Source organism: Leuresthes tenuis, unplaced genomic scaffold, assembly GCF_036924035.1.
Source record: "Leuresthes tenuis unplaced genomic scaffold, fLeuTen1.0.hap1 SCAF_24, whole genome shotgun sequence".
In the NCBI taxonomy this organism is placed as follows: Eukaryota; Metazoa; Chordata; class Actinopteri; order Atheriniformes; family Atherinopsidae; genus Leuresthes; species Leuresthes tenuis.
In genome coordinates, this window is record NW_027325378.1 from 14183719 (window position 1) to 14196032 (window position 12314).

Below are 12314 nucleotides of genomic sequence, written 5' to 3' on the forward strand. Positions count from 1 at the left end.
GGTTTGTTTAAACCTCCAGCTTAAATTTTCTATCATATTTGAGATATTCCCGCGCTGGCTGACTGACTGACTGACTGAGGTATGCTACCTGACACAAGCTGTGGACTGAAAATGATTGCCAACAGAGCTTTGAGGGGTGAATCTACCCTACAGCCCAACCTCAACATTACTGAAGCAGTGTGGTATCATCTCAACCGAGAACAGAAGAGAAGGCAGCCGGCATCCAAAGAAGAGCTTTGGGACGATCCTGCAAGAAGCCTGGAGAACTATTCCTGAAGACTGTTTAATTAAAGGACAGAACGCTTGTCTCCGAGGGTTCAAGGGTGTGATGAAGAATAAAGTTCAGACTAAATATTGACTTTCAAGCTTGTTCGAACAGTCTTGTTTTTGTTGTTGTTTGTTTTTGGTTTTTTCCTCCCTGGCATCCAGCTTTCTTTCTGGATAAAGCCTGAAGCTATCTCCACCCTCAAACAGTGCAACGGGTGACTTGTGCAACCTCAAGCTGGCAGCCTCAGTTTGAGGTGTGGAGCTGGCAACCGAGCTCCAGAAAATGTTCTAATCTATTGCCCCACACTGCTCGATTTTAGGTGCAGCTTCCTCTGGAGACACACAAAATGTCTCTATGTCACGTATCCTGCCTTTTTTTTTTTTAAAGAGCTGTAGCTTGACTGTGATTTAAGAAAAAAGAAGTGGAATTAGGTGCTTAACTGCAAAAAACGAATCTTTAAGGAAATGTGGATGAAGTGGCTGTAATCTTTCCGTAAATATTACTGTGGTTGCGTACCTTAGCTACATTAGAGTAAGAAGAGTGGAGTTTTTACAGTGTCCAGTCAGTCTGTTTCCCACGTGCAAGCTGTGGCAGTTCCATTCAGCTTTTTTTTTTTTTTTTTTCCCCCTACACAGAATAGACTTCCTGGGTTGAATGTGGAAGGAAAAATTTTTTAAAAAGTTCCCTGTTACAAACAAACATACAAATACCTCACCAGCAAAGTGGCTTAAACAGATAGCAAACGCCACGCTTCACTTCCACCGGATTTACACTAAATATCCTCTGTTTCACTATGAAAGTGCCAGTCATCATGTGCTGGCACCATTTGCGGTAAGTTGTTCTCACTAATCGTTTCTGTGAAGCAGACCCCAGTATTAACATCTGCATGTGATAAAGCCCTCTGGTGATGGCTTAACTGCGTGCAGCCTTGTTCTGTCAGCCGGAGACAGTGATTAGGAACAGTAAACAGAGCTCTGGCCGCAGATCAGTCAACACTCTTGGAGGACTTGATTTTAGGAGCCCAGTTGATCATTGACCTTTGCTATCTTTGTGACACCAAGGCCCTTGACTTGTGCTGTACCGGTGTTGCTGCTGACCGCCCTGCTCCTTCGCTCCAGTCCCTTTTCATCCTCTTGAGTGAGAATATTTCCCCTTTTGAGAAGTTGCCAGAGATGACTGCTTACGCAAACCCAAACGTAGGACATCTGCCGTGCAGACGCCAGTGCAGCCCCAGTTGCTCACATATATGTTTGCCATCAATATTTCTGTGAGACTGTAAATCCCTACAGCAGCATTCTAGTAAAAGAACAGAAAAATGCCGAGGAACACGAGCTTCCCCTAACGCCTGCTTTCCTTGAAGCTTTCAATCTTTAACAGATCTCACCGGTTTTGTGCACGTGTGTTTGTACAGTGTGTGTGGATCCATGCTCGTGTAAACTAAAAGCTTCACGAGGTAATGAACTCTGGGTCAGTTTTTTTTGAGTCAAGGAAAACACTGATTTGAATAAAAAAAACAGGTTTGACCTCCACTCTGCCGAAGCAGCCACGGTCTCTTTAAAGACGCAGACATTAAAGCGTAATATTGGACAGAGACATCAGGCCCTACAAACAAATCTAGTTGTACAGTAAATTTTGGCAGGACACCAGAAGCAATCGGGTTCTTCTAACTTTCTAGTCATACAGAAATTGTGTTTAATGTGAATATCTGGCCTCCAGATGTGAATCATAAAATAGCAGGAGTCTGGTCAAATGAACATGGTCCTTTCAGATATTCGTCAACTTACAGACTCTGCCGAGAGAGACTTGTTCAAACTTAGGTGGAAAAATTAAGCCAAAGCTGTGTTGTGGAATTTAGAAGAAAGAGAAAAAAAAAATCAAATGGAATATTCATAGCCTGACTTTTCATATTCTTCTCTCTGTCTTTCCCAAACTCAGACCAGTCAGGACAAATGATTTCAGACTCATCTGCTGCACTGAAATGCAAAAAGGTGTGTCTACATTCAGTCATGAGCGGAAAAGTTGCTCAGACTTGAATAAAAATGATTCAGTAGTCTTTAAAGTGAGACAGACGTGGCTCATATGTGTATTTTGTAAAAGATGGCAACGTGTACTGTACATATTTACATATACGTAAAAAGATGTGGACTTCTCATCCTTCCTGTATGTTAACATTTGTAGTTGACACTCATACATTGTCATATGATGTGCTGACAGATGCTCGTTTTTTTTGCCCCTCAGACATCTAATAATCAGTCCATAATGGGTCTGAACATGCAAGGATAAAGGGAAGCCGTCTGAGTGCAAAGTCAGTTTACACTTTCAGGAGCCAAGGTTTGCCTGACTAAACAGGCTCTGATGAAAGTTACACATGACAGACATAGTGAGGGATTTTAAGATAAGAACCATTAGATTTTTCTATCAAAACAAACAAAAAAAAACCCCAGCTACTTCTGATTAGGGATACCTGACTCGGAAGCAGGTAAATTCAAATGAGATGATTTTACACTGTTTACTGGCGTCGCTGCCATTCGGTGTAAAACTGGGGAAATGGCTCAAAAGAAGCCAAGAGCACAAAAAAAATGCCTTACATGATGATACCTCCTGTATACGTTGCCATGGGAACTGTTGGACATATGATGTGAGTGCCAGGGTTGGCCACAGGCTTAGAAAGCATGCCGTGTGCTTCCAAAAGAGGTTAAACAACAACAAAAAAAGGTGTTTAACAAGGGTATCAAAAGGGTGGAATTGTGCTGTCTTACTGTAAGTAATCGAGTTTGTCGGAGGTTCAGTGAACTGGCTCAGTGAGCCACGAAAAGTGAGTTAACTACACATTAACCAGATGAGCAAGCAACAGAGTGCAACACATCCTCAAACCGACATCCTTAAACATCACACTTTCTTTTTTCATTACTTCAGAAATCACCAGCGACGCACGACTCACGGTTCAATGTCCCATGACATTGGAGGAAGGCGGGTCTAGTGACTGCAGCAAGTGCTTTTTTTTTTCCCAGTACTTTTTCGGGGTGCCAGAGAGGCAGAAACCTCTGAGCGGAAAGTTCGCAGACTTTATTGCAGTCTGTTGGTGCCGGCAGGGCAGCAACGAGCAACGACGCACTCGTGAAAACCCAACAACATGGATAATGGATCCAACCGAACTATCGACCCGCACTGCACGGGTGAAACTCCCTATGCCATGGACATCATCTTACGTGAGTACACCGGCTTCTGTGGCACAGATCGGGCTTTATGAAGGTTCGGGGAGCCTAATCTAATGAGCCTCAGTGTAGAGGGGCTGCCGGCTACTTTACGCACCAGCAGCTCCTTCCCTGCCGGAATTTTAATTAGTTTGGATGAGGTTTTTTTTTCGTTTTTTTTTTTTCTTGTATCTCCAAACTGTAGAAATGTGGTAGCAACGGAACTGGTGGCCGTTATTTATTCCTGACACAATGTATTCCCTTGAAGTCCTTGGACCCTGGGCAGGGGGCAGAGATTCTGTGGAATGTGGTCTCCTCTTTACTATCATTACTGTAACGGTCTGTATTTTTCCTTTCAGGATTATTTTCTTTATTCGCTCACCTGCATTCATTCACTTAGTTGGACCACCTGCTCCGTCAGCATCCCTTGTTTGTTTGATGACACTTTCAGATTAACATCATGGTTTCCTGTTGCTTAGTGTTGAGATATTATCATCACCTTATAAATCCTAGTCTTCATTCGCTTAATTTATCTTAACCTGCATAGAACTTAAGTTTAGATCCGTGTTTGCTCAGCGTCTATGAAAGCAGAACATTTTGTAATAAATATGATGACATTTGGTCATCGGATGCCAACATACCAATAAAATGCACAAATATAGAAACATGGATTGGACTTTAGTGTCACTGAAATCCAGTTTACCTCATTACACATCTCATTGTCAGTCTTTCATCAGGCAACTAACCCTTAAAAAGGACCTATGAAGTTATTCCAGAAGGTTTTGGACATATTTATTAATACGGACCAGCAGGAATTCATGAAACTCTTACATTGCTCTTTTACTTTTATTGTGAGGTGGTATTGTGGATTTTACACATTGCCAGATCTATTTGTAGCTCCACAGCAGTGACCATGGGTATGATGCACTTTTAAGGATAAAGAAATATTTTTTTTATGGTTTTAAGTTACATCTTAGTTTGCTGAACATACCTTGTGTTTAGAATGAGACTTCAAAATACTGCATGATATTGAAAGACAGATCATCAGCGTATGCAGAATCATAAATAACAAGACATTGCATTGCAGAGATAATGCCTTTTTAGGTCATTTCAGAAATAAGGTCTTTTGTCAGTTGTTTGCCAGCGTCTTGTCTTATTCTTTAGTCTCTTGAATTTCAATATGAACACCAACCTTAAAAATCCTGGATTACTTGTACTGTGCACAAGAGGGAAAAACTTTTACCAGAAGTCGAACAATTCACTGAACAAGTTGATCTGTATGGCCTCGCTCGTCCCCAGCTGTGTTTCACATAAAGAGGCTAAAAATAACAAGATCACAAAAGCCTGGAAATATTCAAAGTGCATGTGATTAGAACTTGGAAAAAGTTTCAAAAGTCTAATTTGCATTGGCATTTTTTTAATCTTAAGATGGCTGGACAAAAACAACAAGCTGGCACAGTGGACCACCTGAGGAGAACAATCCACGGGAGAGGAGCATGTGTTTGTGTGTGCGTGGTTTCATTTTGACTACCACAAATGACTCAGACAACCTCAGAATAAATGACGCAGTTTAAAAAGGAAGATTACTCTCAATTATGGACAATGAGCCGAAACAATGTACTGCCTTTCCTTCCATTATTTGTTTGGGGATTTGCATTAACATGCTTTTTCCTTTCTTTGAAACATCTGTTTGAGTAATCCACTTGGAAACACGCAGGTCACCTGATGACGATCTTTTTGTGTTATCTCTGGAAAGAACCCTCTGCCAGCTACTCTCGTTTGCAGTGAAACCAGTTGCACGTTTGTGCAATGGTAGCCGCAGTGTTTCCTCTGACAATCTTCTGCAAACTTCTGAGAAAAGTGTTGAAAAAGGTTTCGAATTCGCACAACGTGTCACTCTTCCACCTCTGACTGATTTTTCAAAAAGAAATCTATTCATTCATTCTTCATCAATGTAGCTCGTTTCATGATGTCAGCGTGAATTACTCTAAAACTGTTTTGTTGTTGGCTTCCTGTGTTGCCCTCCTGATTTCACAAAATAAACTCTTATGTCTGCTTTGTTACATCAGCACAACAAACAGAGTCTAACTTTGACCTCTGCATGAAGTTCATTGCTAAATAAGAAATTCCTGTCATCACACCCACCTCTTAAGTGGCTAAAACATATGCAGGAGAAAATAAATCTTGCGTTGATGCTCATATAATACTCCTTCCCAGAAGTTGGGTCTAAATCTTGTTAGGACTTGTTACACTTGGCACCAACAGAATCAAAGCTTGTATAAACTTTCTCTTTCAGTGGAACAACCTCTAGTTTTCTTTTAACTTACCCTCTAATCTTTCAGAGTTGGACATCTTTGGCATCATACTGTACTCCATACTGACCTTCATGGCAGCAGTTACCCTGTTGGTCTTCATAGAGGAATGTGCATTCATCTATAAGAAAGTTCCCGCCAATAAGAAGAGCGTAATCATCTGGGTGAATGGGGCAGCTCCGGTAAGGACAATATACAGAGGATTTAGAGGATCGTTTTCCACCTGCTACAGTGGGAGAAATATATAAATTGATGCTCACTTTTTCTTTTTCTTTTTTAGGTGATTAGCACCATGTCGTGCCTGGGGTTGTGGATGCCCAGAGCCATCATGTTTACTGACATGACCTCTGCCTGGTAGGTTTTTCTTTCCCTCACTTCTTTTATAATCTGTCACTGTGCTGTCAGTGTGTTTTTTTTAAAACCTCGCAGTGAGAGATCACGGGGATACTTGAACCTCACAACCTTCAGAGTGTTTTATCGAAAAACAACAACAGTGCTGTTGTGTAATGTGTGTGGTTTAAATTTTCTGCCATTTTCTCAACTCCTCCTGAGTCCCTCGACCTGTTTTCCGGTGTGTCTGCAGCTACTTTTCCATCGTGGTGTTTAAGTTTCTGATCATGATGCTGGAGGAGATCGGCGGTGACGAGGCCTTCCTGAAAAGGACGGGGAAACATAAACTGAGGATTAGCACGGGGCCGTGCTGCTGCTGCTGCCCCTGCCTCCCACATGTGGCCATCACACGGTAGATTTCCCAGTGCCACACACATTCTGTTGTTCATCAGCTTCATCAGTTTGCTTTTAGGTGCCTTGGTTGCTTATCTGGGCGCAGTCATCCTTAAACAACGCGCTAACTGTGAATAACTTCTTGGAGCAGATAACTCAAGCGTTTCTTTAGTATGGAAAGTGGAGCAGCCTCCCTTAATTCTTGACATAGGGGTACATCTTTTTCAATGAGTTTGTATGAAAACGTTCACATGAAAATGTGAAGGTAAAGACCTGCTTTGTCTCAAAGTTTAACCTTCCTAGAGACACTGATGATGTAATTGAGTGGAACATCTTGCGATATTGATGAAGCACAGATGGTGTTCTGACTTATACAACCATTCCGGATGGTTTCGATGTAGTTTTGAGCCTGTTTGAACAGCATCAGTGAGCCTGTGTGCATACAGTAGTTCTCTGAATACAGGTTGAACACACTCGCGGTCATTTACCTCTGTCAGGGCAGGGCAACGTCCATGCAAAGGTCCCATCGTGCCCCTCTCTGGCTGAGTGGAAACTGGCTGCACTCTTACTACATGTCACAGTTCGACAGTCTCACGGACACATTGTTTGTTTGTTTGTTGTCTTTACAATTTTTGGGGGAGATTGCACCATTTAATCGGTTGTGGAATCTCATTTTAAATGCATTCTAATGTTAAGCAATAACAAACAGATGTGTCCATCTTCTACACTTTGCTGTGCTGCTCCCTAAAGCCCACACATGAAATCCTTTTAAAAACAGTCAGTCTGCACAAGGTGTTACCGACCAGGATCAAGCCGAGACGTGTTCAGCTACTTCTTGCATTATCTGTTTATAAAAAATTATAGAGCCCCCTCATTGTAACAGTCGGTGTTGCTGTGATTGCACAATCATGTTCCAATCTTGACTTGCCTCAACCCAAAAAGATGTCTCCTTTGCCCCTCTGAATCATTCAAAAACATCCTGCGGTTTAAGTCCAGGAAGTGTAGGATTTTTTCAAATGTATTTAGAGACTCGAACATTTTGTGTGATTCGAAGCGACCATGAAATTGTTTCCTCTGTTCCAACTCCAGGCGCAGCCTCTTCCTGCTCAAGCTCGGCTCCTTCCAGTTTGCCATCCTGAAGATTGTCTTTACCATCCTTTCCATTGTCCTCTGGACCAATAAGAACTTTGACCTGAGAAACGTAAGTTGGAAACATGGAAAAGCTGAATGGCATTTCTTTGTTTATCTGTATCCCTAAGTTGTGGTATTACAGATTATTTTCCTAGCTTTTTTCATAGATGAACGAGTCATAAGATTACAGTATATTAGTGTGCCAATATACCTTTAATCTCACTGTTTGTTTCTTATTTTTGTCATCTAAAATTTCATCTGTTCTTCTATAGATAAGCAATATATTTTCAGACACTTGCCGTTAGAATGCCACAGTTGAAATCTTCTTTTATTACCCATCTTTAGACTGATGAGTAACTCCTATATGAGCCATACCGAAGCACATGAATTCATTTAGAATGGATTCTGAACTCCTATTCTTTGTCAGCAGGATGGGAGTTTATCACTGATTTATAATTCAGCCTTAGTTGCACTTTTTCTTTAATGTTACACATCAAATTTTGTGGCGTGCTAAAATCTAAGCCCCACTGTTCACACTTTTGATTTCCATTCATTTCCAGCGAGAGCAAGTGACAGATGGTCAGGTTTCCAGAGTATGTAAATTATCGGTGTCATAGGAAGATTTCTTCTTTATTTACAGATTTTAACATTTTAAAAGGCAAATTAAATCAGTGGCTTACTACAAGCAAAAGTTGAAACATTTATCATGTTCAGAGTTCAGAGTCTTTATCTTCTTTAGATGATTTCCCCTGTTCTTCCTGTGAAAAGGATTCTAGTTCTTCTGCTGTCTGGTGCATGCACTTCTCCTTTGAGATCTGTTCCAAAATTTTGGAAGAGGTTTAAAGTCCAGGGATCTAAGCGAAACCTTCACGTTTCATCTTTTTACGAGTACCCGTTGGGGATTCTTTTCGTTGTTTAGGACGATAACCCTGTTATAATGTTCTAAATCAGTTTGACTCAGCCAGTATACGGGACTCGTCTCCAGAAAGCATCAGGCTTGTATAGATGCTCTCTTGCATACTTCAGATGCTCAGTTTTGCATTGAGGACACAGAAGATTTTCCTGTGATGACTTGAAAAGATCAGGCTTTTTACAGGGCTCACCTCACTGTAGACTATCACACCATCTGCTTAAATCTTGCTGAAGGTCTTAATCCGAATAAGACTTATTATTGTCCTTACCGACAGTCCCATTAGCAGTCTTTCCACTCTTCTCTATGTTCTTATAGTATTCTTCAGCTTTCCTGGCATCATTTATTCTGTTTGTTATAACTGTTTATGGCAACCCATGCTGGTTATCGTAGAGTAATGGTATTTATAAAGTACTTATATTTTCATCTCCTTTCCTAACAATGACCACGAACAAGTCATAGCCCTAACATGCTAGAATAACTGATAAAGTTCTCTGAGATCTCAAAACGGAGTCACAGTAACAGAGGAGTTTTGTCCAAAACATTTTGGCTGCCACTGTGGCAAGCTAACATTTAATAATACGAGATGGTGAACATGAGAAATATTATATGAGCTTTGTTTCTGCATGTTATTATTTGTCGTTGTGAGCATTTTAGCATGCTAGAGTTAGCATGTAGCTAAAAATAGCCTGACAGAGCCAACATGGCCCCCCGTCCTGGTTTTTTTCTATTATTTTTTTTTTGAGGTAAGGATCGACTATTCCTTCGTACTGAAGGAGTTGATTTCATCCAGCCCTTTCAATTTAATTTAAACCATTAGACGATCAGTACTTTTGATCTGAGAAGAAAAGGGGCACTTGTCCCCAACTGTAGGAATGAGTTTGGGCCAAGGAGAGAATATGAAAGTCGGCCTTGTTATTAAACTGGTAGCAAGATGCAAACAGTTACATGTTACTGCATGCCCTTGTGTTAAACAATTACCCGACACAACTTTAATGACTATTTTGCACTCTCACCTCACAATAAAGAAGGTGAGGGTCTGTGACGCTGTGTTGCATGCTGGGACAGGAAAACCATCTGGTAAAGAATGCTCTCTCATTACTTTAGCTACTGTCATTGTTGTGATATTAGTTGGGGTTTTTTTTGGCTAAAAACTTCCAAATCTAGTGGAGAATGGAAAAAAAATGGAAAATGGATGAAGCAGAGAAGTTGGACCTAATTGACCTATGCTGCTGAAAACCAGATCTGCTTACTGATGAGCTGGTGTTGTGCCAATATCCGAGCCCCTGCAAAAATCTGTTTATGAGGAGTATATCAGGACTGAGATTACTGTAGAGGCAAAGCCTGCACTTTGAGCAAAAGAAACCCAAACACTATCCATTAGTCAGAGTTCGGGATGTGTGCGAACATAAAAAGACGCCCTCAGGGCACACAAGAGTACAATACGGTGTCAAAACAAACTACTTTGCATTCTTTGTTGTGGGGGTAAAAGAAGAACATATTGAATAATGAATGTTTTTTTTTTTGTCACCTAATGTGAAAACATTTTAGATGGAAATCACTGGAGCTGCCATATGGATCAACCCATTTGTGGGCATCTTGACAATCATTGCTCTGTGGCCTGTAGCGATCATGTTCATGCACCTGAAGACCGCCCTGCAAACGCTTAAGATCATCCCCAAGTATGCCATGTATCAGGTAATTGACTAAAGAAGCATGGCTGCACACCACAGCTGCTCCCCACCACCACTTGGTGTTGATTAGGGTCTTGGCAGAGGCAACCGTACATTTCTAGATTGTGAAATTGCCTCTTTTTTTTTTAATGTAATTTTCTAACACTGCATTTGTCAGAGCTAACACTCATGGGTATTTATGTTGGCAGCTGGTGCTGATCCTGAGTCAGCTGCAGTCAGCCATCATCAACATCTTGGCTTTGAATGGAACTATTGCCTGCTCTCCACCTTTTTCCTCCGCGGACAGAGGATACAGTGAGTCAACATACAATCAGTCCATTCATCTGTGTGATTATCTATCAGACAAGTTAGCAGCAAGTCAGTCCATGTAGCCATATATTTGTTCACCATGGGTGACTCCTTGAACTCACCTTCCCCCCCCCACCCCCTGTCTCCACAGTGTTGAGTCAGCAGCTGCTGATCCTGGAGATGTTCATTATCAAGCTGGTTACACGGCTGCTGTATCGGCGACAGTACGAACCTTTACCCACAGAAGAGCAAGACAATAATGAAAACACCAAGATGGTTGCATTACCCAGCTCTGTATAAGTAGAGAATTTATGTATGCATGTGTGTGTGTGTGTGTGAGAGTATCAGTCTTAATTTAATCTGCAGGTATTTGATTAAGACATTGTATAAATAATATGAATTATATGTAAATTACTCTTGTGGCCGTACGTTGAGGTGTGTTGCAAACCCACAAGGACTGTTTGACTGATGACACGCTCAGGTTCTTTTTTTTTTCACATTTTTGTAAGAGAACAATGTGTGTGTGTGAGTTTTTATCATGGATACCAAATCTGCTCCTGCTCATTTCATAGCTGTCAAGGTGTGATGAACTTAAGGATGTTCTTGATATTTCAGTGAGATTATTATTTGTTTTCAACAACCGCAGCAACAAGGTGTACATTTTAGGTTGCGTTGTGCCCGTTTACTCTCGCTTACTCCCAAAGTTTAAACAAACGCATCTTGGATGCAGAGGTGTTTCTATGTCGGCAGAAGGTGGATGTATGCCATCCGTCTCTTTGCTGGTCCTGTAACTGACCAGCAGCCTGTCCAAGGCGTACACTGCCTTCCACCCCCCTCAACTCCCTGTAGGATAGCTGATGAATGGTTGTTTTGAAAAGGATGGAGTGTTGAAAAAGTTGTTTTTTTACCATATCATTTAATCTAATGGAATTAAGGACTGATTATTTGTCATACCCATGCTGACATCCTACCCGTGTCCTCTCTGACCTGCTTGTTTTTACCGGAACAAAAAAACCCAGGTCTGCATAGGTCTGTAATTTCCTTTGGTATAATTTGTACTGCACATAACAGACTGTCAACGTAAAATCAAACTGGAAAAAGATGAAGCCACGGATGGATTACAGGAGGGAATTGTACACAGCCAAAAGAATGCCATTGTCCATTTGCACGTTTGAATTTAGCATGCCACTTGTTGCCTTGAGCCCCTGTCTTACAACTAGAAATCATTGCAGCGACATAATGCTCATATACTTTTTGAAACACTAAACGCAGGGAATGTAGAAGCAGTTTTAAACCGATACATATAGGTAATTGGTCAATAGTCTTATAATATTGACAAATAAGGTTATTATTTATGACGACTTGGATACAAATGATATGTTCCCCGACTATAAGCTTTACCACTCTTTTTTATATAGATATATACACATCTGTTATATTTTTGTGAGACATTTACAGATACATCATAAATGTGCTCTTCCATTCTGTGTTTCCAACCCTGAATTTCTGTCAACATAAAAAGCATTTTATTCAGATAGAAATTCAATCGATGCATAACTGGTGTCATTATATTTTTCCACTGTTACAACATCCCACCGCTAGATGGGGCTGGAGATCAAATCCTGGGGGACACCGGTACCGGTGAAACTGCAGTAATGATCTTCGCTTGTCGTTTTTACTGTTGTTAAAACGTTAGTTAGCATTACGTTATTCAACATAAAGCTTTTAACATATACAGTCTCATCTTAAAGCAGCTCTCACGAAATCCTCTTCGTGCGCTGCCCCATCAACTAT

General features: G+C 41.0%; 1 protein-coding gene across 1 annotated transcript; it reads left to right on the forward strand.

Moving 5' to 3' along the window:
- Positions 1-3278: 3278 nt before the first annotated feature.
- On the forward strand, positions 3279-12077 carry slc51a (solute carrier family 51 member A). The gene is made up of 8 exons (XM_072378583.1): positions 3279-3477; positions 5805-5956; positions 6055-6128; positions 6358-6516; positions 7587-7698; positions 10090-10236; positions 10421-10526; positions 10672-12077. The coding sequence occupies exons 1-8, from the start codon at positions 3402-3404 to the stop codon at positions 10818-10820; spliced, it is 975 nt and encodes a 324-aa protein (XP_072234684.1). The 5' UTR covers positions 3279-3401; the 3' UTR covers positions 10821-12077.
- The last annotated feature ends 237 nt before the right edge of the window (positions 12078-12314 follow it).

Bases quoted from the DNA above. Each gene is read 5' to 3' on its own strand.
- slc51a (XM_072378583.1), top strand. From the start codon at position 3,402: ATGGATAATGGATCCAACCGAACTATCGACCCGCACTGCACGGGTGAA. The intron at 3,478-5,804 runs GTGAGTACACCG...CTAATCTTTCAG, and splicing joins TGCCATGGACATCATCTTAC to AGTTGGACATCTTTGGCATC. The intron at 5,957-6,054 runs GTAAGGACAATA...TTTCTTTTTTAG, and splicing joins GGGTGAATGGGGCAGCTCCG to GTGATTAGCACCATGTCGTG.